Below are 25,716 nucleotides of genomic sequence, written 5' to 3' on the forward strand. Positions count from 1 at the left end.
GAGTTTTATTCTTAAAATAATAAATCTATTATATTATTAAATTTGATTTCAAAATAGAAATCCCATTGGATGATGATGATCTACAAACAAAATCAAGTAATTATACATTTAAATTTTCTGTATCGTAAAAAGAAAATGGTTCGTATAATTTCTTTAGTAAATTTTATAAAGTTTCACAATACATTAAAAATTTATAAAATATGAAAACTTTGAGTGTCTCTTAAAATGTATTGAATTAAACAGATTCTGACATTATCACATTTAGACAGTTTAAATTTATGATGTGGAGGAGAAAAGATTGGTGGTCCTAACATTATCATGTTTAAGGAATGCGCTAGTTCTACTCTCTAAAGCTTTACATAGAGCTCCATCAATTGTAGTGTTAATTCATGGAAGTAATAACATATAACAGTTGTATTGTTAATTCACGAAATTGAGTATTTTATTAATTAAAATTCATTAATTAATATAGCCTGCAACTGATGGTTTTTTTTTTGTATAATCATTATTATAAGAATCCTAATTCGAAAACTCGGATTTTGGAATCACATTGTTCACATATCATCATGAGAATATTCATATAAAAGCCGGCATACATGGTTTTGTAGCTTTGTATATTCAAGTGTCTAGCAGTCTGTATTTATGAGCAAATGACTTAACCTTAAACATAAAGAATAGCAATTTGTATGATTTATGAATACTCTTAAGTATGTTTAGGGTTAATTCTTATGTGAGACTAAAACTTCATCTTTGTTATATTCTGGTAATAGTAGGAAGTGAGTTATTGGATGCTAACTTAACGAGAAACTTATATATAAATCTTGTTCATCATTAAATTGTCTATCTAAAATTTAAATGTAAGAATTAAATACATTTAAAAATTTGTTGGTAATACGATTGATGAAAAATTGAATATACAATTAACTAAAATCACTTGCTAAGGTTTACGGGTTAAAAATCAACTTTCCGTACATTAAAAAAAAAGACTTAAATATTTAAATTGCGTATATTCAGTATATCTAAAATTTGATCAAATGCAGAAACGCACTTTATCTTAACTAGGACCGCAAAAATCAAGTTTTCAAAATTTAAAAACAATATGGCACCCTATTTCTAATTCAAATGGTTTAAGATTTATATTTTTAGGACTCGTGAATTGTTTGATAAGCTATAATTTTACCATTTTATTAATTTCATAGACAATTTCAATCAAATCAGTGTTTCGCTCATTTTTAAATCGATTATAAGTTTTAACTAGTTTTCAGTGAGGAGATAGAAAGTTTTACAAGAATTTTGACTTACAACTCGGCAGTTTATAAGAACTTTTGAACTTGTATTTATCTAAATTAATTTGACAATATTAAAGATCATCTTGTAAACACTTGCTGAAAAAATGAATGATGCAGCATCTGTACTTTAAATTGAAGAACTATATTATCTATATACAAAGAAAGAATGGGTAGAAAAGATGCATCTGAACACTGAACTGTATGTACAATTTTGTAGACTACTAAATACAAAATAGGGAGCAGACGCTCTCCGCCAAAATGGAATTTGCAGCATAAAAGTCCTCAACCAGATGAATGCTGCATAAGCTCCATCCACTGAAATAAGCAAAAGAAAATAAATATAACTCACTTTCTTAACCAGAATCTTCATTTATTTATATTTCTGCCTCAACGAAAGGGGGAAGAAACTCAAACTAACCTGTCTCAATAGGTTTGCAAGAGTCCTAGGCAGTGCCTCAATGTTCCTCAGAACAATGTAGTAGGGAAAGGGAAAGGAATCCATGTACTTGGAAAATTTCATCTTCCCACCCTCAAAAGAAGCTTCCTGCAGTCCAGAACGTCATTAAAAGTGAGAAGAAAAGTTGCCTACAATACTCTCTATTAAAGAACATTTAAGCATCATAATAGATCAAATACCTTCATATCCATAATTGACTCCTGAGAATTATCAAGAAGCAAGAAAGCAACCATTCGATTACCAGTTGATACATCTCTAACACACCGTTTTAAATTCTCCTGAAAATATTAAAGTTCATGATGAGTGAACAAGGAGGTCATTAGTTAAGAAAAAAAGTATAAAAGCAATTTTTTTATCGAGTACCTTTTCATGAAACCGACCATCTGCAATTATCAAAACTAGTTGCTGTAATGGGTTATGACCAGATGGAAGTCGTGCTTTTACAACTGCAGTATCCAGTTTGTTAGTCAGGTACTTCAATAAGTCAACAACTGGCTCATCAGCAATCGTATTCTCTTGCTCGAATGTCAAATTGGATATCATCTGCTCCTCATCCAAAAAAAAGTTAGACCTAGATTAGACTTAGATCCTCTCACAAGCATATTCCACACATGCACAATGATTTTAATAAAAAGAATCCAATTATAAGTCAAGTTATTATCTGGCTAACCTTAACACCAGCCTCTCCACTAAAGGGCCTGTCAAAGTCGTGCAACAACTTTATGTTTCCTTTTGTTCCAAAACTAGCAACAGCCAAGCTTCCCATTTCCAATTGAGAAACAGCACGACATACAGTAACCAAAGCTTCAATAGCAACATCACCACAACCATTCTCTGACATACTATGTGAATCATCAACAGCTATAACAACTTGGTAATCACGTTTGTTGGGTCTGGTCCGCCTCAGCCATATTCTATCTTTACTATAATCACTTGCTATGTAAGGAATTACCTGGATTTTTTTAAGATGGTAAGTTAAGGACAAATATATTGTCAATAAACGCTTAAAATTTCTATGAATAAGAATAAATTATCTACCTTTTTCATATTTATTCTTTTTCCAGTTCTATAGTCCCCTTGGAGTTTGCTGGCCAGAGTGGGCTCCATTACAAGGCGCAGTTGCTCAGCCAACTCAATAGACAATTTTGTTGTGCTAAGTTCGAATCTACTCCAGAGGGCAGCAGCACTATCTTTCACATGATCAGGTACATCACAAGGTTCTTGGCCTTTACCCAAGTCTTTGTCCTGCAGAGAAAGCTGGCTTAGATCTGTGCTATCTCTCATGAATGAACTTCTGAAAGAAACCAAATCTTCCAAACGATTCTCAAGATCAATATTTATACTAGCAAGAGGATGCGCTGATCCATCATCCTGCAATGTTTCCGTGACTGATGGATTCGCTTGCTCCTTTTTTTCATTTTTGGCAACTGATGATGAATTATTTACAGAAATCATTTCTGAATTTTCCTTTTCAAACTGTAACTTTGAATCTTCTCCAGCATGACATTCTTTATCAGGCTGGTCGCCATCAAAGTTTCTATCAACCTGCTCCAGTGTTGCAGGTCCCAAAGCCTGAGCTGTTCCCTTTTCAAATTCAGAAACATAGCCATACTCATCAGCATTGTCATCTTCCGTCTCATCCTGTTTCTCACTGTTATCTTCCTGAGCGTCACCAGATACATTAATTCTTTCTTTCTGATATTCAAGTGCATCACCTATACTCCGACGAGGATTAGTATGCTTCTCCTGAATAAAGGAACGCTCACTCTGGGGATTATCATGAGATTTAGGTTGATTTTCACCAAATCCCCCACCATTTGACGAGTCAGACATCTTAAAATCCATCTCAGATATACTTGAAGGCACACCTCCCAACAGAGTAGACTCAGAGTCATGATGGCTATTAGACAAATTTGACTCTGCTGCAACATTTTCAGAACCAGATGTCTGCCAATCAAATTTGGACTGTGATGCTAATTCGGCAGGGGAAACTTCCTCATTAATCAATTCCGAAGGTTTAAATATATCCTCTTTTGGTTCTGTGAAGTGCATGTCTGCATTCTGTTGACCTTCACCATCCATTTCAGAGTTCACATCAACTTCAGTATGTGCCTCTTCCATAACTTCGTCAGGCGAGCAAGTCTCTTCTTCCTGCTTCTCTTCCTTTCCATTCTCAGCTATATTATCTTGCTCATCAGGTTCTGCATCTTCCATGAGATGTGCATCTTCATTTAAATCCAAATCCATGTCAGAGGTTTGATCCAACTCATCAGGCTTCAACCCAGTAGGATCTGAATATGCTGTTTCTTTGTCCATTGTCAGTTCATCTTCTTTCTCTCCATCACCTACATCATCTGGTATTACAGTTTCATCATCCTGAGTATCACCTTCATTACAATTACCATCCGCAGGTTCATTAGCTGTAGAGTCATCCTTGGCTCTTAACTCTGTGTTGCCTGCATCTCTATCCTTAACCGAAGGTCCAGATTCATACTTTTCTCTTGTATCATTGGGAGTTTCATTTTCATTCTTATCACAAACCTTCTCACCCACTGCTTCACTGTCTGGCCCAGTGGGTCCCATTTCAGACTCAAGTTCCCCATCCTCATTATCAGTATCATCATCTTCTCCAGAGTCTTCACTGAGGCTCAATGCATCAGCCTGAAAATCCTGCTCCATCTCAATCCCTGTATTATTGCTACTTGGCACTTTGTCCGTGTCATCTTGCTTTCCATTTTGCTGCAGTATTGACACCAGTACATTTTATAAATATCAGAAATCTGATAAGAATCTTAAAATCAGCAAAATATACAAGTAAAAGCTAACCTGTTCACTTGTTCCAAGCAACTGATCTTCGTCAGCAATCTGATCACTCACATCTTTTAATCCGACACCCTCTCCCATGCCTGTACCATTTGAATCTCCAGTGGTATCAATTCCATCTTCCTCCTGGTCGTCGGGAGATATTCCAAAACCTTTTGAAAATAAAGAAGCTAAAATATTTGCAATAACATGAGTTGTTACAGATACCTGCAAAGTGACATACAACTACATCATCCAACTTAAAATAGAAAATGATATATTGTCTAAATAGAGAATATGTGAGCTTATACACCATATCATAGAAAACGAAATTAACTTATACACAAAATGAGGAGAGTATTAAGCCTTACTGATCTGTGCATGGCTAAGAAATTTTTCATGAGTTCATCACCAAAGTTTAGTAATTGATCCATGAACATATGTAGGCTTTTAAAATGGGCTCCAACGGATGAATAACTGCTGATTTTATCGTCACAACAATTCACTAACATCTCCTACAGAGCAAAGGTATTGTCCAATTAATTGTACAGTAACAAAGAGTACTAAAACAACTTGCAAAGAGAAAAAGCTTACCCCAGAAGAAACAACTTCGAAAAGATCCTTACATAATGTGTCCAACCTAAGATTTGTAACAAATGACTCAAATAGTGATTCCCATGAAATAATTTTTTCTATGGACTCATCAACCATAGGAATATTGCTTGGAAAACATAAACTCTGCAATACAGATTCAAGATGCTGATATATAGACATGAGGGCTTCATTGAACCCGGCATTAAGCTCCACAGAGTTTCTTTCACAAAATATATCTCCAGATAGATCTACTTGACCAAAATTTCCCTGTCTTGCTGTTGTAAACTCATCCTCGATTAATTTTGCCTGAAGAAAAAATCTTTTTATTCCCCAATTTTCAATTTCAAAATACTAGGTTTGACAAGGATAAGTCAAAATACCAAGTACCTTGTCAGTTATTTCTAGAAAATGTTGGATCAGAACTTCTCTAACTGTACTCCTATCCAAATCTTGCTCCTGTAGTTCAAGAAAATGATCCTTAAAATCCCAAATGGTCTTGAAGTTTTCAGAAACCAGCAGCTCCATTTCTTGAGTAACAATGCAAGGATACAAGGAAGAAGTCACTGCAGTCACAGCTTTGGACCTCCCAATTAGGTAACAATCCAATGATTCCTGTAATCATGTTTTCATGAATCAGAAGAGAGTAGGTACTTCTGCAAATTCAAAGAAATCTACAGCAGAAAACCAACATATGCACCTTTGATTTACTGAACGACGGTAAAAATTCTTCAATGAAAGCAATCATCCGACTGACTAAGGGTCTGGCTCTATTGCAGGTGTTTAAATGGCTACTTTCTAATATTCTCAGTAAAAGCAATTCTTCTTGTGATGTAGCATAAAGAGTATCAAACAATTGCTGAATGATCAAGAAAAAAGAATTCATACAAATATTTAAAACACAAACAAAATCAGATGTCCAAATAAAATTTTAATAACAATGCTTACTTTTTGTTGCCACATGCACTTATAAGTAGCATACCGTTTGGGAATAATAGAACAAATATAATTTTTTTCATTATTGGTGGAGGAAAATGAAAACAATTTCCCCAGAGTAGAAACACGTTCTCTAAAGCATTTCAATTGTTTGTTGAATGCACTGGCAGCAGTTAGTTGCTTCTGTTGTATCTGGATAAGTTGATTGAGGAAAGAACTAGAACTGTCAACCTACAGAAACCAAGGCAATTATATGACTCAGAAGTCAAAGAAACATGTGGGCAAGATTGATAGCATCTTCCAAGCACTGTAACTATTAAAAATGCAATGCAGCAAATATGAAAAATCCAATTAGTAAATAAATAATCTGATAGCTACCCAGACTTTACAAGGGAACTTCAAGACAATTCTTGGATGTTTATTAAGAAACCAAACAGCACTGTTCTACCAAAGTGGTAAGAACAGGAACAACCATGTACAATTTTCAAGATCTTTCCAGAGGACCTGTCTCTCCTAACTTTTTCCTTTACAAAATACTCCCCAAAAACTGCCTGCTCAGCTCCTAATAAGACTATTTATAATAGTCTATTGCAGTTATGTAATTACAACTGTACTAACTACCTTCCTTTTTCCTTCTTTTGTAAACTGTGTCAAACCTATCATAATCCCTGCAGAAAACTAGGAGGGTAGAAGATACTATATAATGCAGAGGAAAAATCAGTAAAAAATAGCAGGTGTACGAGAACCAAATGAATCTCACACTACAAATAAATTGAACAAGTCATTTCACCTGTTGAAGAGTTATATCTTTGTGTGGATTGAGGCACATCTGCTGCATAAGGAGCACAGACACAACACTCTTGTAGTAATAATCAGTGGCAGTTTTCCACTCCATAAGCAAACTTTCTTCTTCAATACTCTTATTTTCAACTTCAGGAATTCCTGGGGTTACACACTCTAATCTACTGCTGGTTGGGAGTAAATACGATATGTTCCCAGAAAACTGAAGGAACCACCAAGTTTTATGCTGGTCCTGTATATTAGTTCAAATAAAAGAAAGGAAAAAAGTGAAAATGGGATTTTATTAGATAATTTTATTAAGTAATCTGGACATTCATGAAAATAAACAGCCAGTTTCATACTCCTGTATAAGCTGACTTGTGTCGAGACAATCCATTGCTTTCTAAAAGCTTAAGAAGCTCAGACAAAGCTCTTCTCTTCCCTTGACCCTTTTTCTCTTCCTTCAAAAGATTGCCATAGTCAACTGCGGTGGTATATATTTTTTCAATCATATGCCAAACAGCTTTCCATCCTTTCAGGCAAAGTGTACGCTGGGAATCAGGACAAGGTCTAAATATGCTTTTAATTTCTGCACAGATTACTAAGTTTCAATATTTCCGACAAAGAAAACAAGACAAAAAAACAAGGAACATGAAAAAAGACAAGGATAAGAAAACAAGGGAGCAGGAGGAACACTCAACACCTTTCTGATGTAAAGGAATAATATGCAATACTGATGTTTTCTTAAGCAACAAGTTCTGAAAAGCACTGTCTAATCCCCCACCAAAATTGTCAAACCACATGAACCTACACCAAGAAAAATACTGTTAAAACAACTCAAATTAAAAAAGATTAAGCTATACTGTGTACTCATCCGAATATAACCTGTTTTCACTGAACAATGTCAAATCAAAAGAACCATCAACCAAACCCTTGCTCGTAACATCATAAGTGGGCTTATGATTATGAAAAGATTGTGCTTTTGCTCCTCGTTGTGCACCTTCTTGGTTAAGGAAAATAGATACGGGTTCTTGCAAGACGTCCTTCACCAACAACAAAAGAGAGCAAAATATGAATATCATATTTCAAGAAGCATTTACAAATTTTAGTGAGTACAGAGAAGAAAAATCAAGGTGCTGGATAGCAAGGCAAAAAAACTAAAAATTCACCCAAATAAAAGACTGGAAATAAAAAAAAGTTGTAATGAGGAAAATGAATTGCCAGTGTCTAGCCCCATTCACATACAAAAATATTTTACAACTTTATATTCATAACAAATTTATAGATGTTGGAAGATCCACCAAAGGCCCAAAGAAATAATTTGTTCCAATTTGGTTTCAAGTTAACACAAGATAATTACCTAATAAAAAGAGACAACAGGAGAAAAGGACATTGATTTTAGCTAAAAAGTGTCTTTCCATGCCTCTGTATATGCAACAAATCATTCTTTACAAAGCTTTTCATAAATCCACAAAAAAAAAAAAAAAAATTGTCGTGTCAATATACTCACACCCATGCCCCATCACAACGGACATTATGTACAGTTCCTCAAGGAGGAAAATAACTTGAATTGAAATACTTTAAGGACCACAGAGATTATGATGCATGTACCAAGCAAGCGCAAAGTAGTTTGGAAAAAATATCTACAGCCGACATTCAGGAATAACAGTACTTATTATCACAAAATACCAGTATATCACAAAGGTCCATCTGTGATCAGCAAGAACATTTAATCCAACCAACCAGTATAATTAAGTTGATCACAATGCTCAACTATTTCTGGGGGTACGTGATTTTAAACTGGGGAAATCAAAAAGCCCTATAAAGGAGCCGATAAAGTATGTGTAGCAATTATGAATGTTGTAATACACTAACTTGTTTACTTTTTTAAGTGGCAATAGTTGATGAATGAAATTAACACCAGTAAGAAGGATTAGTGAAAAACGAAAAACAAAAAAAAGTCCGTCCTGTTCAAATTTGCTTTTGCATAATCAAATAGACAGCCTGAAACTTACAGTATATTTTTGTATAAGCTTTCTAAGCTTCTGCCGACTCTTTTTCATGCTTTCAAATGACAAATGACTCTTGCCATGCTCCCACTGACATAGTTTCACTAGTTTGTTTAGTTCAATACCAACCTCTTTCCTACTAGCATCAATGTACTTCAATACTCTGCAGTCAGCAAATAATTTGATAGACATTAAGGCCGAGAAAAAAAGACAACAAACTGAAGAAACAATAAGTACAAGGAACTTACATTGGTAAGAACTGCACATAAAATCCAAAGATATTGTACAAGAATGTTGACTGTTCCAACCGACAAGAACTGCAGGGTTTAATAATGAGGAAAAAATTTCAGATTTAAATTTTAACATTATATCCTACATTTAATGCTAACACATCAAAATATGACATGTCAAAAGAACAAAAACAACTATATTCTGTTTGATGGAATTGAAATTATAAGTGAAATATTCTACTGGCCTAAATGACTTTTCTTTCTTTTGTTTTCAAGAAAGAAACGAATTATACCTGGAATTAATATTCAAAGATGCACTGATATGATTTTGACCAAGAAAAGCAAAGAGAAGCTGAAGACGTTTCTTGAATTCCCCAATACTGGACGTATGTATGAAGTCCTCAAGGCTGCAAAATACAAAACCACAAATAATCTTGAAACATGTCAAAAAATCTAAAGGAGGAAGCTGCAAACAGACTGAATTTAATCTTGTAACATGCCTTTGGATAATTGATATTTCACAAGAGTCTGGTTGAAGCACAGAATACAGAGGAAACCACAACTGCAACAAAATCAAGAAACAAATAAGTGATATTCTTACATTGAACAAAAATATTGAGATAAAAAAAAATCTATTTCCCAAATATATCCAAGTTACGAACATCCCATAAAGAAAATTCAAAAAATTATTTCATTAAAGGAGTTATTGGAAGGAAATAAGACAATCAACAACATAATGATGGACTTGGAGTCAATGTCATCAACATGCGCCACACATGGAGTGGCAAACCCCAAAAACACTGTAGCAGCATAGCAGACAGTTGAATGAACATAATACAGAAGGTTTAGATACAAGATAAATAATCTATTAATTTATTTATACAAATAAATTATCAATCCAGGTTTAGAGAAATTCACAACTGAAAAAAAAAAGTAACGGTCTAAACAAACAATCATCAATCTTAGATCTCAAAATAGATACGAGAGTGAGTATTTTCACTCCAATCAGAAACCAAGAACTGATGTCATGAGCAGAAATAACAACAGAAAAACACAAAAAAGGGTCAATGACCCGAGCATGACAAAAAAGGAATTTTTCTTAAAAGAGGAGTAACCCCAAATGACGTAATTATAACCACAAATGGTAGCATAAAATCATCACCATGAGTCCACCAACAGCAAAACACAACGATCTATTGATAACTGCCTGAGGCCACTGAGTATTTTCACTCCAATCAGAGACAGAACTGGTATAAAAGAGCAGAAATAACAATAGAAACACACAAAAAAGTTCAATAACACAAGCATGACAAAAAGGGATTTTCCTAGAAGAGGAGTAACGCAAAAGTTGTAATTATCCACAATGGTAGCATTGCCAACTAACTTGCACAAAAGCATTAAAATTTGAAACAATAACTGAATTTTTTTATTGGGAATGAATGCCTTTGAAACAAACAACTTCCAAGACAGAGTGAAAAAAATCCACAGGCAAAGGTTAAAAAAAAAAAAATCTAAATAGAAGGCCCACACTAAGTTCTTGACAGAACCCTCCAGTTCATGATATTGTTCAAAGAGTATTCCAAGAAAAATCTACGGATAAATGTTTTTGATGAAAATGTCAAGCAACTTTAGTTGATAAAAACATGTAACTTTTTGTTCAATATTAGAAATCATATTTTATTGGCTCAATAGAAAACTTTGGTGCTAAATGCATCTCCCAATTCTTCCAAATTCGACAAGACAATTCTTTCCTAAGCTGGTTTGAGTTAGATAATGTTTTTGACTCACGGGATTTTATAATTGCTTCAAGGTATGTTCAGAGAGGATTTTGAGCTTTAAAAAATAGCAAGAAAAATAGCAGTCAAACACAATAAAAATCAAGGAGATGGGGGAGTGAAGAATGAGCAACAAGTCAACAACACCATATCCTTCCTCTAGTACTTTTGGGTATGCAGTGAAAGTTGAACTTGTTTGGATGATGCAGTTATATATACTCAGTATAATGGTATCCAATCACAACTTATCATAAACAAGAAACTTAATAACTTTTTACAATAAGTACTTCGAAACTAGGGTCAACTATATTATATTTATTCTACACTTAAACATAAATAAAAAAGTTATCATATTAGATAGACTTAAATATAAGCAAATTGCAATTAATTTAACCACATTTAATGTACTATTTATCAAGACAGGTTGGTGTAGACGATCTAATCTGTGAAAAAAGACCCGTATTTCATTACCACTGAGTAAAAACCCTTTGGATCTGCCCAAATGAATTTGGAAATACTAATACAATCGGACTAAAAAATGTTAATACTATTATCTTAAAAACACCCCAAACTTATGCACGTACCATCTCCAACAGCCAGATTAAACATAAATTAAAAAAAAAAAAGTAATTGCCAATAGCTGAGTACTGAGTAGTATGACGTAACAATTGAAATCAATAATTATTTTAACTAACAAATTTGATGTATTCTATGTTGCACAACAAATGCTTTACATATGATACGGAATTAATAGGATTTGCTGTTACTTGTGATGCAAATGGATTGAAGCAACAGAATAATTAGGATCTTTAGTTGTTCTTTCTATCTTTCTTTATATAACAAAACAATACTAAAAATGGAAAGTCAAGTCACTTACTTTGGCTGCATTATTCTCATACTGATCCATCACCTCATCAAGCAAAGCAGGCCAAGAATTTAGTTCCATCTTTTGCCATGATGACAACAGATCATTAACAGATTTGAGTTGATCTACAATTCATATAAACACAAAAAAATTAGATTCCAAAGAACATATTTTCAAATTTATCTCTTAAAAGAAAATACATACTTGAAAGGGGGAACTTTGAACCATTTTCTTGCATAACTTCAGCTTTGTGAAGTAAAAACTGCAACCCTGAAAAAGCCTACAGAGGAGAGAATAGTTAAAACAAAACTTTAAGTCATGAATAAAAACAAGTTCATTATATTTTAAGAAGCATGGGTTAAAAATAAAACACTTCTAAGGGCATATAATAAAAAGGAAAAAATATTCTATATTTGACAAAGAAATGGGAGTACATTCAAAAAATCTTTCAGTAATCATGTTCATTGAAGGAAAACAAAATGATATACACAGTTTAAGTACATGATTACTACCTTCGCTAAAGGAGTATCTGATGGGAGAGTCAAGAGCATGTCAATTACATCCAAAATTTTTTGAAGATCATTATGAACTTCCCACTCATTTATATGAGGAAGAATCTGCTGCTGGAGAGGTCCAAGTACTTTCAACATGTGTACCATTTCAGGAGCATTTGAATCCTTCACTCCAGAAATAATGTAAAGAAAACACAATCGTGAAAACAGAATGGTAAAAAGATAAAACGCTCAAAAAAATCAGAAGAGTTAAGAACCTTATAAAAATTGTATCTAGTAGCAGATTTGTGAGACAGAAGGTACTTCTTTCTGTAGTCTAAACAGAGATAAAATAAGTGTTCTGGCATGAGTTTAGCATCTAAAATGGTCAAATTTATGGAGTGGACACCTGAGGAAACAAGATAAAGAATGGAAAATATGACGCGATGTTACTACCAATGACCAGTTTAAATCCATTCATCAAAAATATGTATTGACGAGATTACCTTTGATTAAATCAATGCCCAAAGAATATGAGTTTGTAAAGGAATGCAACCGATCTTCATCAGAAACTTCAAAATTTCCAGGCTGAACAAAAAATGAAGTGTATAACCACAGGGAATTGGAAAAAAAAATGAAAATTTACAACAAATCAGCACTAGTAATGGCTGTTAGCTATGCATAAAACTTCCCTAAAACTAGAAACAATACGGTCATTAATTACAGAAAATAAAAACCATTCATGGGCTTTTATTTAACTGCTTAAGTGTTATGGAAAAATTGATAATCACATAGCATTAGAGCTTTGATGTCTGTTGCCACCATGCATCGAGCCCCACAGGGAACTTGCAGCACAGAGCACATCAGATATAAACATATGCAAGTGCTTTTACTCAATGGCTTAAGCTTTGTCAAAATTGATTCATGACAGCATTTAATAGTCTGTGTAAGTGTATATTGATAACCATACTCAGCAATCATACACAGTAATTCATCCACAAACATATGAATGAACACTAGGTCAATTAGGGCAATTCAAATCGTAGAACTACTACAAGATGAAACTCTGAATCTCACTTAACCAAAGATACATTAAAAGAGTAAAAAATTAGCTTGTCCTCTTTAAACCAGTTACACGATGAAACACATAATAAACAAGATACATCAACTAGGAAACTTAGCATAAAAGGTTTTAACTTCAAATCAGAAACCATATTCTAACTTGAATTTATAGAAAAGACAGAGACCAAAGACTCACAGTCTGGACTAGATCACTTGACCCAAATATCTGATTGTGAATGACAACCACATGGCTGAGGATAGACTCTTCCAGCTGCTTCCATTCTTCATCCAATGTGAAACATTCCTCAGAGGATACCATCTGATTGAATAAACATTTCATTTAAGACAACCAACACATACAGGATGGAATCAACAAAACAAATACAACATTGAAACTTTATATAAGGATTACTTTGTCAGCAGAATTTTCATCGGAAGAAAATTCCTTCCATTCAGAAAATGTCTCAGGGGCAAATGAATTTGCAAGCGGTGGCAATTCAACATCAATAATACTCTCAATTTGAAAAGCTCGAGGTCTAAACTTGTACTGTTGAGCATCAAAATCACTCTTTGACTTTGTGTAAGCTTTTGTATCCAACCAAAGTTTGGCGAACTCGTCAAATATCTTGTGCAAGAGCTGAAAAAATAGAATGTTTTAAGCAAATATAAATGAATTTGTTAATAGAGAAACCCAAACAACAGAAAATATAGAAGATCTTAAGCAAATATAAATGAATTTATTAACAGAAAAACCCAAATAAAGAAACTAACCGTGTAAGATTTATCATCAATTATTTTAGCATTAGCAATACGATGTGAAACTTGAACAAAAAAGCTCCAATAGAAAGCAGCTCTATTTTGCACCACAGATACCTGTTTGTGAAGATTCAGATACAAACCATAAAATAAACTAATAAATTCTGAAATCACACAATTCAAAATTTGTTTTAGAATTAGAATTTGGAACTTAATTCAACAGTATATATACCATCTTATCACCAGCAACACCACTTGAAAGTGTAACAAGACTTTCCATCAAATCCATATCTACCAAACAATAGTCAAAACTGTATGCAGGGTGCAAGTTCAACTCAATGTCACGCTTAACAGAAATGAACTTAAATGAAGCAGCCCGAGGGAAGCGCATAAGTGTGTACATCGTTTCCTGTCATGCTCATCATGTTAGTTCCCAAACAATTATAAAGAAAATCCCAGCAAACAAAAACTCATGAAATAGCATACCGTAACCACGTTGATGTTTTCCTTCCCAAGTTTATTCAAACATTTCTTTTCCAGGATACTTGACAGAATCAGTGACAATCCTAATTTCATCTCATACACAGCAACCTGAATTGGTTGAATAATGTCAATATATGCAGCGTACTCATCCATTAATCGATCAATAAAACATGTAGCTGTTTCCTGCAATTCAAAATCAGAAAGAAGAATATGAGAGAAAGGTAGTGAGTTCAACAAAAAGCATGATTTTGTAATTTCCATATTAGTCAATGGAAAAGGAGTATCTTTTATTTTAGAAAGGATCAAATCATTCTACTTGAAGTTGAGAGAAAATGAAGAGTCTTATATTTTGATTTAGCAAAAGTGATACACTTTACTACTGTATTTATAGAACAATTTAAAGAACGAGTCAATCGACTCAAAGAGATTAAATTGTAAGGACAATGAGGAATATACAAAACAAAATTCAATTTTAGTGAAGGAGATAGGGAAACTTTGCCAATCCCCTGAGATGCAACTTTGGATCTGTTAGATATATTATATCTTTTAGTTAGTTAGTTATTATTTCTCATTTGTCTTTTGGGCTTAGCCCATATTTCTTCTATTATAAATAGATAACCCTATGTGTGTATTTAACACAAGGGGATATTCTCTCCCAATCTTCTCTATTTCTCATATGGTATCTAGAGCACAGGAATAGTTCCAATTAACTCCACGGTCTCCGGCACCCATCACTGCGGAATCGTCTCGGCCGGGCGACCACCGTCGTACGAAGATCGCGGCGAACATACCTCCCACGCGCCTCCACGCGCCGCCGCAAGAGTCGCCGCTGCCGCCGCGTCGCCGGAGCTTTCCGCCGCCGATCAGCACCGCCGTGATCGCCTCCTCGCCCTCTTTCTGGATCTGTGGTCGTTGCGTCAATCGGAGCACTTTGAATTTTTAGGGTTTCTCCTTCTCTATGGCGTCTTCCTCGTCTACAAACACCTCTATTGGTGGCTCATCTTCTGATCCTTCAATATATACCAATTATGTGAATGTACACTTGTCCATTGACAAGTTAGATGGCACAAATTATGCAACATGGGCGTCCGACATCAAACTTTGGTTGAAGAGTCAAGGGTACTTAGATCATCTTACTCAAAATGTGACTACTGCTCCCATAGATGACACTTCCCGCTGGATGAAAATTGATGCTCAGTTATGCATTGTTATAAAGTCCACCATTCACTCCTCACTGAAACAAATGTTTTGATCCTATGAAACATGTTCAGAAGTATGGGCACAAGCGAAGTTGTTATACACAAATGACACTCAGCGTCTTTATGGTGTTTGTCAGGACTTATTAACTGTTATTGGTCCGCGCAATCCTGGTCCTATGGCAGAATATTTGGGTAAAATTCATGCCCTTCTTCATGACTTTAATGATATATTACCTCCTGCTTCCACTCCTGCTGAAGAATTGGAACAACAATCAAAGTTCTTCATGTTGTTGGCATTATACGGACTCTCTGATGATGTTTCTCATGTCCGTGATCAGATTTTGGGTTCTCCTGTCATACCCAACTTTACTTCTACTTGTTCTGCTCTTTTACGTATACCGAGCAAACCCGTCACTGAGACATCCCCTCATACTGATGATTCCTCTGTTATGGCTGCTCAACGTGATGATCGAAGTCGGTCTCGCAAGCCAAGTAAAGGACGTCCAAAATGTGACCATTGTGGCAAGTTAGGCCACAAAATTGATAGATGTTATGCTCTCCATGGACGTCCTCCTCGACCTGTAGCAATGGCAAATTCTGATCCACCTCCCCGATCACCGTCTGCAGACCATCCTACTTCATCTAATATCGTAGACAAACCTGCAATCTTCAACGAATTTCTCAAATGGTATGAGGATCATCAGCACTCTGGTTCCACTACATCTGCATCTGTTGCACGTACAGGTACACCTTTTGTTGGTCTAACTCACTCCCTCGGACCTTGGGTCCTTGACTCAGGCGCCACCGATCATATCACTAGTAACAAGTCCTTGTTTTCTTCCTTGTCATGTCCGAATAATTTACCCTCAGTAACAATGGCTGATGGGTCTAGAGTCTCATCTCATGGTATTGGTACTGTTAATATTTTTCCATCCATATCCATTGATCATGTACTTTATGTCCCTGGGTCTCCCTTCAACTTATTGTCCATTAGTCGTTTAACTCGTACTCTTAATTGTGTTATTTCATTTACTAAAGATTCTGTTTGGTTGCAGGACCGGAGTTCGAAACACATGATTGGCACAGGATGTGAGTCTCATGGCCTTTATCATCTCCGCCCTTCTCCACATGTTGGCGTTGTCATGGAGTCACCATCCCTTCTTCATGCTCAGTTCGGTCATCCCAGTCTTGCCAAACTACAACAACTTGTCCCGAGGTTGTCCACATTATCAAGTTTGTCGTGTGAGTCTTGTCAGTTAGGGAAGCATACTCGTAGTTCCTTTCCTCGTAGTGTCTCACAACGGGCGTCGTCTCCTTTTTCATTGGTTCATTCTGACATTTGGGGACCTAGTCGTGTTAAGTCCATTTTAGGTTTTTAGTATTTTGTTACCTTTATTGATGACTATTCCAGATGTACTTGGTTGTTTTTAATGAAGAATCGTTCTGAGTTGTTTTCTATTTTCCAATCTTTTTTCAATGAAATAAAAACACAGTTTGGGGTTTCTATTCGAAATTTACGTAGTGATAATGGCCGTGAATACCTTTCTCAACCGTTTAAACAGTTTATGGCTTCTCATGGCATTCTTCACCAAACCTCATGTGCTTATACCCCTCAACAAAATGGGGTGGCTGAGCGCAAGAATAGACACCTTATTGAAACAACTCGTACACTTCTTATTCATGGTCAAGTACCCTCACGTTTTTGGGGTGATGCAGTTCTCACAGCATGTTATCTTATCAACCGCATGCCATCTTCCGTCCTAGATAACAAAATCCCTCATTCTATCTTATTTCCTCAAGATCCTCTGCATCCATTACCTCTTCGAGTTTTTGGGTCTACATGTTTTGTTCATGATTTTAGTCCTGGTCTTGATAAGTTATCTCCTAGGTCTCACAAATGTGTCTTCTTAGGATTTCCACGGTCACAAAAGGGCTATAAGTGTTTTTCCCCTTCCCTCAATCGTCATTTTATCTCTGCTGATGTCACTTTTGATGAGTCTTCTTTTTACTTTTCACATCAATCTTCTAGTTCTGTACCTCTCCCTGTTACTGTTGATATTCCTCTTATATGTGATCCTCCTGGTGATGCTCCACCCATTTTGTCTTCTCCTTCTTTAGACTCTCATTCACCACAGGATCATCCTTCACCTCCACCCCTTCAGGTTTATAGTCGCCGTAATCGTCTCCCTCATGACTCACTTCCGGTGCCGCCTCATGTGTCTCCTCCGGCTCCAGCAACTGAGTCTGACTTGCCTATTGCCCTCCGTAAAGGTATACGCTCTACCCGTAACCCTTCCCCCCATTATACTGTTCTTAATTACCACAGATTATCTCCATCTTTTTATACTTGTCTCTCATCCATTTCTTCTGTGTCAATTCCCAAATCTATGAGTGATGCCTTAACTCATCCTGGTTGGCGTCAAGCTATGCTGGATGAATTAAGTGCTTTACAGGAAAATGGAACTTGGGAGCTGGTCCAATTACCATCTGGAAAGTCTGTTGTTGGTTGCAGGTGGGTGTATGCTATCAAGGTTGGTCCTGATGGCACGATTGATCGTCTGAAAGCTCGACTGGTTGCCAAAGGCTACACACAGATTTTTGGTTTGGATTATGGTGATACTTTTTCTCCAGTGGCAAAAATGACCTCTGTTCGCCTCGTCATTGCCATGGCCGCTCTTCGACAATGGCCTCTTTACCAACTTGATGTCAAAAATGCTTTCCTCAATGGTGATTTGCATGAAGAAATTTATATGGAGCAACCGCCTGGCTTTGTTGCTCAGGGGGAGTCATCTGGATTGGTATGTCGTCTTCGCAAATCCTTATATGGCCTAAAACAGTCTCCTCGGGCCTGGTTTGGTAAATTCAGTGGTGTTGTTCAACAATTTGGTATGTCTCGCAGTGAAGCGGATCATTCAGTGTTCTATCGCCACTCGAGTGCTGGATGTATCTACTTAATAGTGTATGTCGATGATATTGTTCTCACAGGAAGCGACTATCTTGGCATCTCTTAGATGAAACAACACCTTTGTCATCATTTTCAAACCAAAGATCTTGGCAAACTCAGGTATTTTTTGGGTATTGAAGTAGCACAATCCAATGATGGTATTGTCATATCTCAGAGGAAGTATGCGTTAGACATCTTGGAGGAAACAGGGTTAATGAATTGTAAATCTGTTGAGACACCTATGGACCCTAACATCAAACTCCTACCAAATCAGGGGGAGCCTTTCTCAGATCCTGAACGGTACAGAAGACTAGTTGGTAAATTAAACTATCTTACTGTTACGCGTCCTGACATTTCCTTCGCAGTTAATGTGGTGAGTCAATTTCTAAACTCCCCATGTGAAGACCATTGGGATGCAGTTGTTCGCATACTGAAGTATATTAAAAGATCACCTGGAAAAGGTTTGCTATATGGCCCTAACAACGATACAAAAATTGTTTGTTATTCAGATGCTGATTGGGCTGGTTCCCCTTCTGATAGGAGGTCTACTTCTGGATATTGTGTCTCTATTGGTAGCAACCTGATATCTTGGAAAAGTAAGAAGAAAAGTGTTGTGGCAAGGTCCAGTGCAGAAGCAGAATATAGAGCTATGGCATCAGCTACTTGCGAGCTTGTGTGGCTTAAACAATTGCTTAGTGAATTGAAATTTGGAGATGTCACTCACATGATACTTATATGTGATAATCAAGCTGCTCTCCATATTAGCTCTAACCCTGTCTTCCATGAGAGAACCAAACATATTGAAGTTGATTGTCATTTCATTCGAGAAAAAATCATATCCGGAGATATCAAGACTTAATTTGTTAACTCAAGCAACCAGTTGGCAGACATATTCACTAAGTCCTTACGAGGACCTAGAATTGATTATCTTTGTAACAAGCTTGGAACATATGATTTATATGCTCCAGCTTGACGGGGAGTGTTAGATATATTATATCTTTTAGTTAGTTAGTTATTATTTCTCATTTGTATTTTGGGCTTAGCCCATATTCCCTTCTATTATAAATAGATAACCCTATGTGTGTATTTAACACAAGGGGATATTCTCTCCCAATCTTCTCTATTTCTCATAGGATCCATTGGCAACAGTAATGAAATGAGGTGTTTTCGGAGAGCACGTGGAAGAAAATGAAGGGATGTTACTAGAGATATGATTTGAGGCACCTGAGTCAAGAATCCATGGACTATGACCTTCCACAGATTGAGAGATGCAAGCAGTTGACACATTTGGCATTGAGGAGGATTGGCCAAGGTTAGAAGATTTTTCAGACTTGTACCTCAAAAATTCTTGGTACTCTTCATCAGAAATTCTAGATTCTGAATTATCAGATTTAGACACATGAGCAGCTTTGTCTGGAAAGCCATGCAAGGAATAACATTTATCTTGGGTATGACCCATTCTCTTACAATATTAGCATTGAGGACGTCCACTTCGCCCACCACGTCTGCCTTGATTGCTCCTACCTCCTCCTCTTCCTCGCGGTGTCACCATTGCTGATGTTTCAATAGCATCACTTAAATTCTCTTCCTTTACCAATGTAGGTACCCAAAGGAGTCGAGTAACTAAGCCATCCATCGACAAGATTTGATCACCAGCTAAAACTTGATCACGTACATGATCAAAATCAGAGTGTAAACTTTCCAAATTTGGACCATGTAAAACTTGTCAAGCTTTTTGTTGAGATTTTCTAATGAATCAGCTACAAAGAAGTTCTTTAACTCTTCTACCGCAGCCCGAGCTTTTGCTACATGGGAAACCATATTATGGTTGACTTGTTTGAGAGAAGTTGCTCTTTGGGTTGCATCAAAAAGACGTTGAACATCATTAGCAAAAATATCTTGGGCCCTTTTCCAAAAAGAAGAGCATGTCTTATAGGGTCTCAAGATATCTAGAACCTCTTGCTCAACTGATTGCCACAAAACAGCACATAACTGAAAGTCTAATTTCTGCCATTGAGATTGTTCTTCATCTGGGACCATAGAAATATCCTGTTCAAGGTGATTATGGTGTCCTTGACCAAGAAACCACAATTCCACAGCAGAGGACCATGATAAATAATTTTTCCAATTCAGTTTTGCAGATGTAATGGTAGGGGTAGCAGATAAAGAGGAATTACTTCCGGTAGAAGAAGCCATTTTAAACTTAGAGAAGAAAAGGGACTTAGGGTTTAAAAAAGTGAGGGAGAAAACCCTAGGTATGAGCCCTAGCCAACGAAACGGAGAAACAGGAACCAAAACACACTCAAGAGGCCCCGGCGAGACGATCTGCAGTGACGCGGTGAAATTCCGACACCGGAAGGCGGTGCCTGCAGAACACGCGCCCGAGACTGGCCGAGAAGAGGCGGCACGTGAGGCTGGTGCGGAGGCTTCGGAGGACGGGACCACTAGGGTTGGGTTGCGCTTCTCAAGGCGCACCTAACCCTTGACTTCACCGGAGAAAGCAACATTGGGCGGCGGCGACGGATAGCGTAGCGAACGGCGGAACTGACAGTGAGACGATGCCGCCGACGATAGACGAAGAAGACAAAGAGTTGGCTCTGATACCAACTTGAAGTTGAGAGAAAATGAAGAGTCTTATATTTTGATTTAGCAAAAGTGATACACTTTACTACTGTATTTATGGAAGACAGTAGTTCTGAAAGATAACAAGGCGGGAAGCCCCTAACGAAACCCTAAAATAGGTATTAATAATAAAATAATGACATTATACTTCAACAATTCTAATAAATTTTTATCTAGAGAGACCTTTCTTCACTTCCAAACAATAAGTAGTTCAAGGGATCAAAGTAATTGGGAGGTCTGGAGTTTCAGGTTTTCATACCAATCAGAACACAGGGGCTGCTTTTTTTAATTCAAAAGGAAAGAATGCTATTGCATCACTATACAGGCTGCATGCAGCATTCTTAATACAATTAATAGAAGAAAAAAAATTCAGAAGTAGGGTGACCAAATCAAAGCCCACTAAAAGAATCTGAAATGTGGGAGACCACATCTATCTCCAGAAAATTAAGAGACAATACAAGGAGGTACACATCCCATCAAGTAAAAATTAAAATTCTAACACCATAGGTAGCTAAACTATCCATAAACTTCAGGAACATTACCAAATACAGGTAACAGTTGAGCAAGTTGTTCCCTCAATTAAAATTTTAGAATGTCAGATAATCTTAGCACAAATGCAAAGTAAAAGAAAAAAGGTGGTACAATACCTGCAAGCAAAGTACATCTTAATTCACTTGGTTTCTTCTAAATTCATGGATGTTTCATAAATCAAATTTTAGTATAAGCGTGTTGGGTTCATGCCTTGTTTGTGCTTTTCACTTTAACACTCACCATTTCGAAAAATACATAATAAATACCTAAGACAGTGCATAATGTTGTGTCCTACATCACTCCTATACTGTATAAGAAGTGTTGGGAAGGTTCGATATACACACATATCTCTACACTGGTAAGATATTGTTCGCTTTGGGCCAAGCCCTCATGGATTTATTTTGGTACCACTCCAAAAGGTCTCTTACCAATTGAGGTATCTTATGTGTATATAAACTCATGTCCATCTCTTATTTTATTCGATGTGGGTCTTTGTTTGTACCCAACACCCTCCCTCAAACAAAGGACTATGGTTCTCCTTCCTCCCCTACTGCAGAAGTCTTTTGTTATCCTCGAGTACACCATGGTCAACACTGAGCATCTCTTTGCCCTCTTCACGATCCATGGTCCCAACACTGAGCATCTCTTGCTTTCCACCTCTCATGAGTCATTTGGCTATCTGCCACTGGCCACCTGCCAAGCTTCACCTGATCATGGAGGGACGTACTCGTCTGAGCCCGATCACCAAACCTAAATCATGGGCTTTGATACCACTTTCTAATATGGTATCAAAGCCAAGGTTAGAGCCTATCCTAGCGAGTTCTAAGTGGGCATTTTTGTTTCCACCCATTGTTGGGCTGCTATCGGACCACCCATTAATTTTTACTATCACGCACGAGATGTCAATACCTTGGCGTGAAGGGGTGTGTTGGAAGTCCCACATAGACTAGAGATAAGGCTAATTTATAATATATAAGTGAGGTGCAAACCTCACCTTACAAGCCAGTTTTATGGGGTTGAGTTAGGCTTAAAAAGCTCACTTTCTAATTAGGTGTCAGAGCTCCCGATCTTGGGGCTCTGTTCCGTTCCGCTACACAGTCGCGCCGCCGCCGTTGTCCGACCACCGCAGTTGACGTCATCGCCGATCGGGGTCGGGGTCGTTGATAGGGCAAAAAAGTGCGCCCAACACCGGCGACGACAACGCCGGAAGTCGCTCCGTGAGAGAAGCCGCCACGCGCCTCCACCGTCGCCGGTGCGTGTAGCCCACGCGCCCACCTCCGGCGAGACCCACTCACCGCCACCGCCACAAACAGGGTGGTCGGAGCCTCCTGAGTATGTTCCTGGGGTCGGTGATGACCCGTTTGGCCTATATTTGAGTAGATTTGAGCTTTTATGTTTTGCTCATTTTTTCTCGATGTGACCCACACGCCAAGGTATTGTGTATTACACGCCGTCGTCGTCTCGAAAAAGGTCACTTGAGACTCCTGGTTGCGTTCTACGGGATGTCTGAAGTAAAATTTATTCGTTTGTGCCTTCATTAAAAAAGGATCTCGAGCACTTGAAAGCAATGGTTGAATCAATGAGTAAGCCCTCTGGATCATGTACTCTATCCATAAAAGGTAGGATTTGTCTCAATATTGTTGGTCATATGTCTGAAGGTATTTGGATCCTTGATTCGGGTGAAACTGTTCATATGACACCTTTTAGTGTGTCTTTCGACTCATGGTAAAAGAAATAAAGAACAACTTATTACAGTTGCAAATGGTCAAGGTATACCTATATGCAGCTCTGGAATATAATTTTGGACTCATCTATTGTATTGAAGGATGTTTTACATGTTCCTCAATTAGCTAATAGTCTTATCTCTGTGCAAAAACTCAAAGGATTTAAATTGTTCAGTAACATTTTTTCCAACTTATTGTGTTTTTCAGGACCTTGCCACGGGGAAGACAATTTTAACTGCTAGGAGCATAGTGGGTTGTAATTTTTAGAGTTTGATGACCAAAGCAACACGAAAATCATGAGTCAACAAGCAACATCTCAGACGTGGGAAAAATCCCAAATATGGTTACATCATCAAAGGCTCGGGCATCCTTCATTTAGTCTTATCAAGTCCTTATTTCCCCACTTGTTTACCAAAGTCTGTTGAGTTGTTTAATTATGATATTTGTCAATTTTCATAACCTCATAGTGCATCTTATCTTATTAGTCATAAAAGAAGTATTTCTCCATTTGATTTAATTCACTCTGATGTTTGGGGTTCTGTCATAGATTCTATTTCTGGAGCCAACTGGTTCGTTACCTTTATTGACAATGGACATACTTTATGAAAAATAAATCTGAAGTTTTTCAATTTTTTGTAAATTTTTTCCATCTTGTCCAAAATCAATTTGGAAAAAATATCAAAAGAATTAGGTCTGATAATAGTATTGAATATGTGAATCATGAATTTCTCAATTTTTTGTCTCATAATGGTATTGTTCATGAACTAACTTGTGTTAACACCCTTCAACAAAATGGGGCTGCAGAAAGAAAGAATCGTCATCTTCTTGAAGTAACTAGAGCTCTACTTTTTCAAATGTCTGTTCTAAAATATTACTGGGGAGAAGTTGTGTTAACTACCACATATCTCATCAATAGGTTACCCACTCGTATCTTAAATGACATTAATCCTATAGAGTCTCTATTGTCTTTTGTTCCTTCTTCTTCCCTACTAACGAGTCTTCCTAGTCGTGTCTTTGGATGTGTTGTTTTTGTTCACTCTCATCATCCTAACCGTGGCAAATTAGATCCCAGAGCTCTTAAATGTGTCTTTATTGGGTATCCTTCTAATAAAAGAGGGTACAAATGTTATCATCCTCAGAGTCGTCGCGTCTTTATCATCATGGATGTCACCTTTCATGAAACACAATCCTTTTATGTCAGTCCACCACTTCAGGGGGAGAAAGCACTTGAAGTGGATGAACTCTCCTTCTTGTCATTACCACTTTTGTCTTTGCAGGATGCCCAAGACGTGAGCAATTAAGCTACCATAGTCAACATTGAGGAAGAAGAGGAAGAAGACAGATTTTTTGGAAACAAATATGAAAAAAGAAAACAACTCACTTCGACTCTCGAGCAAGAAAAATTGTTTAATCTGGAGGTGAGGATCCCTAAAGATATCAATGAGAAGGAGGTGAGTATTACTGAGGATTTACCCATTGCATTGAGAAAGGGAAGAAGATCATGTGCTAAATATCCTATTTCTCAGTATGTTTGCACTAACAATCTCTCTGATAAGCACAGAAGTTTTATTGCTACCATTGATGCCACAGAAATTCCTACCTCAATCCAGGAGGCCATGAAAATTGAACATTGGAATCAAGCCATGAAAGAAGAGATGAATGCATTAGAAAGAAATTCAACTTGGGAGATTGTTGATAAGCCGAGAGACAAGGCAGTAGGATGTAGATGGATATTCACAGTGAAACATAAGGCAGATGGGACAATAGAAAGATACAAAGCTCTATTGGTGGCAAAAGGATATACCCAAACATATGGGATTGACTATGAGAAGACATTTGCCCCAGTGGCAAAGATGAATACAGTTCGAGTTATTCTCTCTTTGGCTGCCCATTTTGGATGGGACTTACACCAACTAGATGTGAAGAATGCCTTTCTTCATGGAAATCTAGATGAGGAAGTGTACATGGAGATTCCCCCAGGTTTTGAAGTGAAAAATGAAAGAAACAAGGTATGCCTCCTGAAGAAAGCATTGTATGGTCTTAAGCAATCCCCTAGAGCATGGTTTGGAAGATTTACAAAAGCAATGGTTTCCTTGGGATACAGACAAAGCCAAAGAGATCATACTCTATTCATAAAGCACTCTTCTACAAGTAAACTCACTCTATTACT

The 25,716-nt window shown here is 36.9% G+C and overlaps 1 protein-coding gene and 1 pseudogene across 2 annotated transcripts in view; both read right to left on the minus strand.

The window, feature by feature from the left end:
• Positions 1-1,386: 1,386 nt before the first annotated feature.
• Positions 1,387-25,716, minus strand: part of LOC124823804 (midasin-like protein) — a 49,273-nt gene continuing 24,943 nt past the window's right edge. For both annotated transcript variants that reach the window (XM_088101779.1, XM_088101778.1), the window contains exons 48-77: positions 14,530-14,709; positions 14,276-14,452; positions 14,059-14,160; positions 13,700-13,924; positions 13,484-13,606; positions 12,732-12,813; positions 12,504-12,634; positions 12,247-12,411; positions 11,939-12,014; positions 11,747-11,859; positions 9,595-9,656; positions 9,388-9,501; positions 9,113-9,181; positions 8,871-9,027; positions 7,741-7,898; positions 7,559-7,662; positions 7,218-7,444; positions 6,866-7,108; positions 6,088-6,306; positions 5,840-5,998; positions 5,530-5,754; positions 5,143-5,448; positions 4,920-5,063; positions 4,573-4,776; positions 2,785-4,485; positions 2,417-2,698; positions 2,110-2,289; positions 1,926-2,024; positions 1,708-1,833; positions 1,387-1,604 (exon numbers count right to left, since the gene is read on the minus strand). In XM_088101779.1, coding sequence (XP_087957905.1) covers positions 1,572-1,604; positions 1,708-1,833; positions 1,926-2,024; positions 2,110-2,289; positions 2,417-2,698; positions 2,785-4,485; positions 4,573-4,776; positions 4,920-5,063; positions 5,143-5,448; positions 5,530-5,754; positions 5,840-5,998; positions 6,088-6,306; positions 6,866-7,108; positions 7,218-7,444; positions 7,559-7,662; positions 7,741-7,898; positions 8,871-9,027; positions 9,113-9,181; positions 9,388-9,501; positions 9,595-9,656; positions 11,747-11,859; positions 11,939-12,014; positions 12,247-12,411; positions 12,504-12,634; positions 12,732-12,813; positions 13,484-13,606; positions 13,700-13,924; positions 14,059-14,160; positions 14,276-14,452; positions 14,530-14,709 — 6,186 coding nt within the window. In that variant the 3' untranslated portion in view covers positions 1,387-1,571. The remainder of the gene's footprint in view (positions 1,605-1,707; positions 1,834-1,925; positions 2,025-2,109; positions 2,290-2,416; positions 2,699-2,784; positions 4,486-4,572; positions 4,777-4,919; positions 5,064-5,142; positions 5,449-5,529; positions 5,755-5,839; positions 5,999-6,087; positions 6,307-6,865; positions 7,109-7,217; positions 7,445-7,558; positions 7,663-7,740; positions 7,899-8,870; positions 9,028-9,112; positions 9,182-9,387; positions 9,502-9,594; positions 9,657-11,746; positions 11,860-11,938; positions 12,015-12,246; positions 12,412-12,503; positions 12,635-12,731; positions 12,814-13,483; positions 13,607-13,699; positions 13,925-14,058; positions 14,161-14,275; positions 14,453-14,529; positions 14,710-25,716) is intronic.
• On the minus strand, positions 19,590-21,088 carry LOC148191528 (uncharacterized; annotated as a pseudogene).

This window comes from Vigna umbellata, chromosome 11, assembly GCF_029865625.1.
Source record: "Vigna umbellata cultivar VRB3 chromosome 11, Vumbellata_1.0, whole genome shotgun sequence".
NCBI lineage: Eukaryota > Viridiplantae > Streptophyta > Magnoliopsida > Fabales > Fabaceae > Vigna > Vigna umbellata.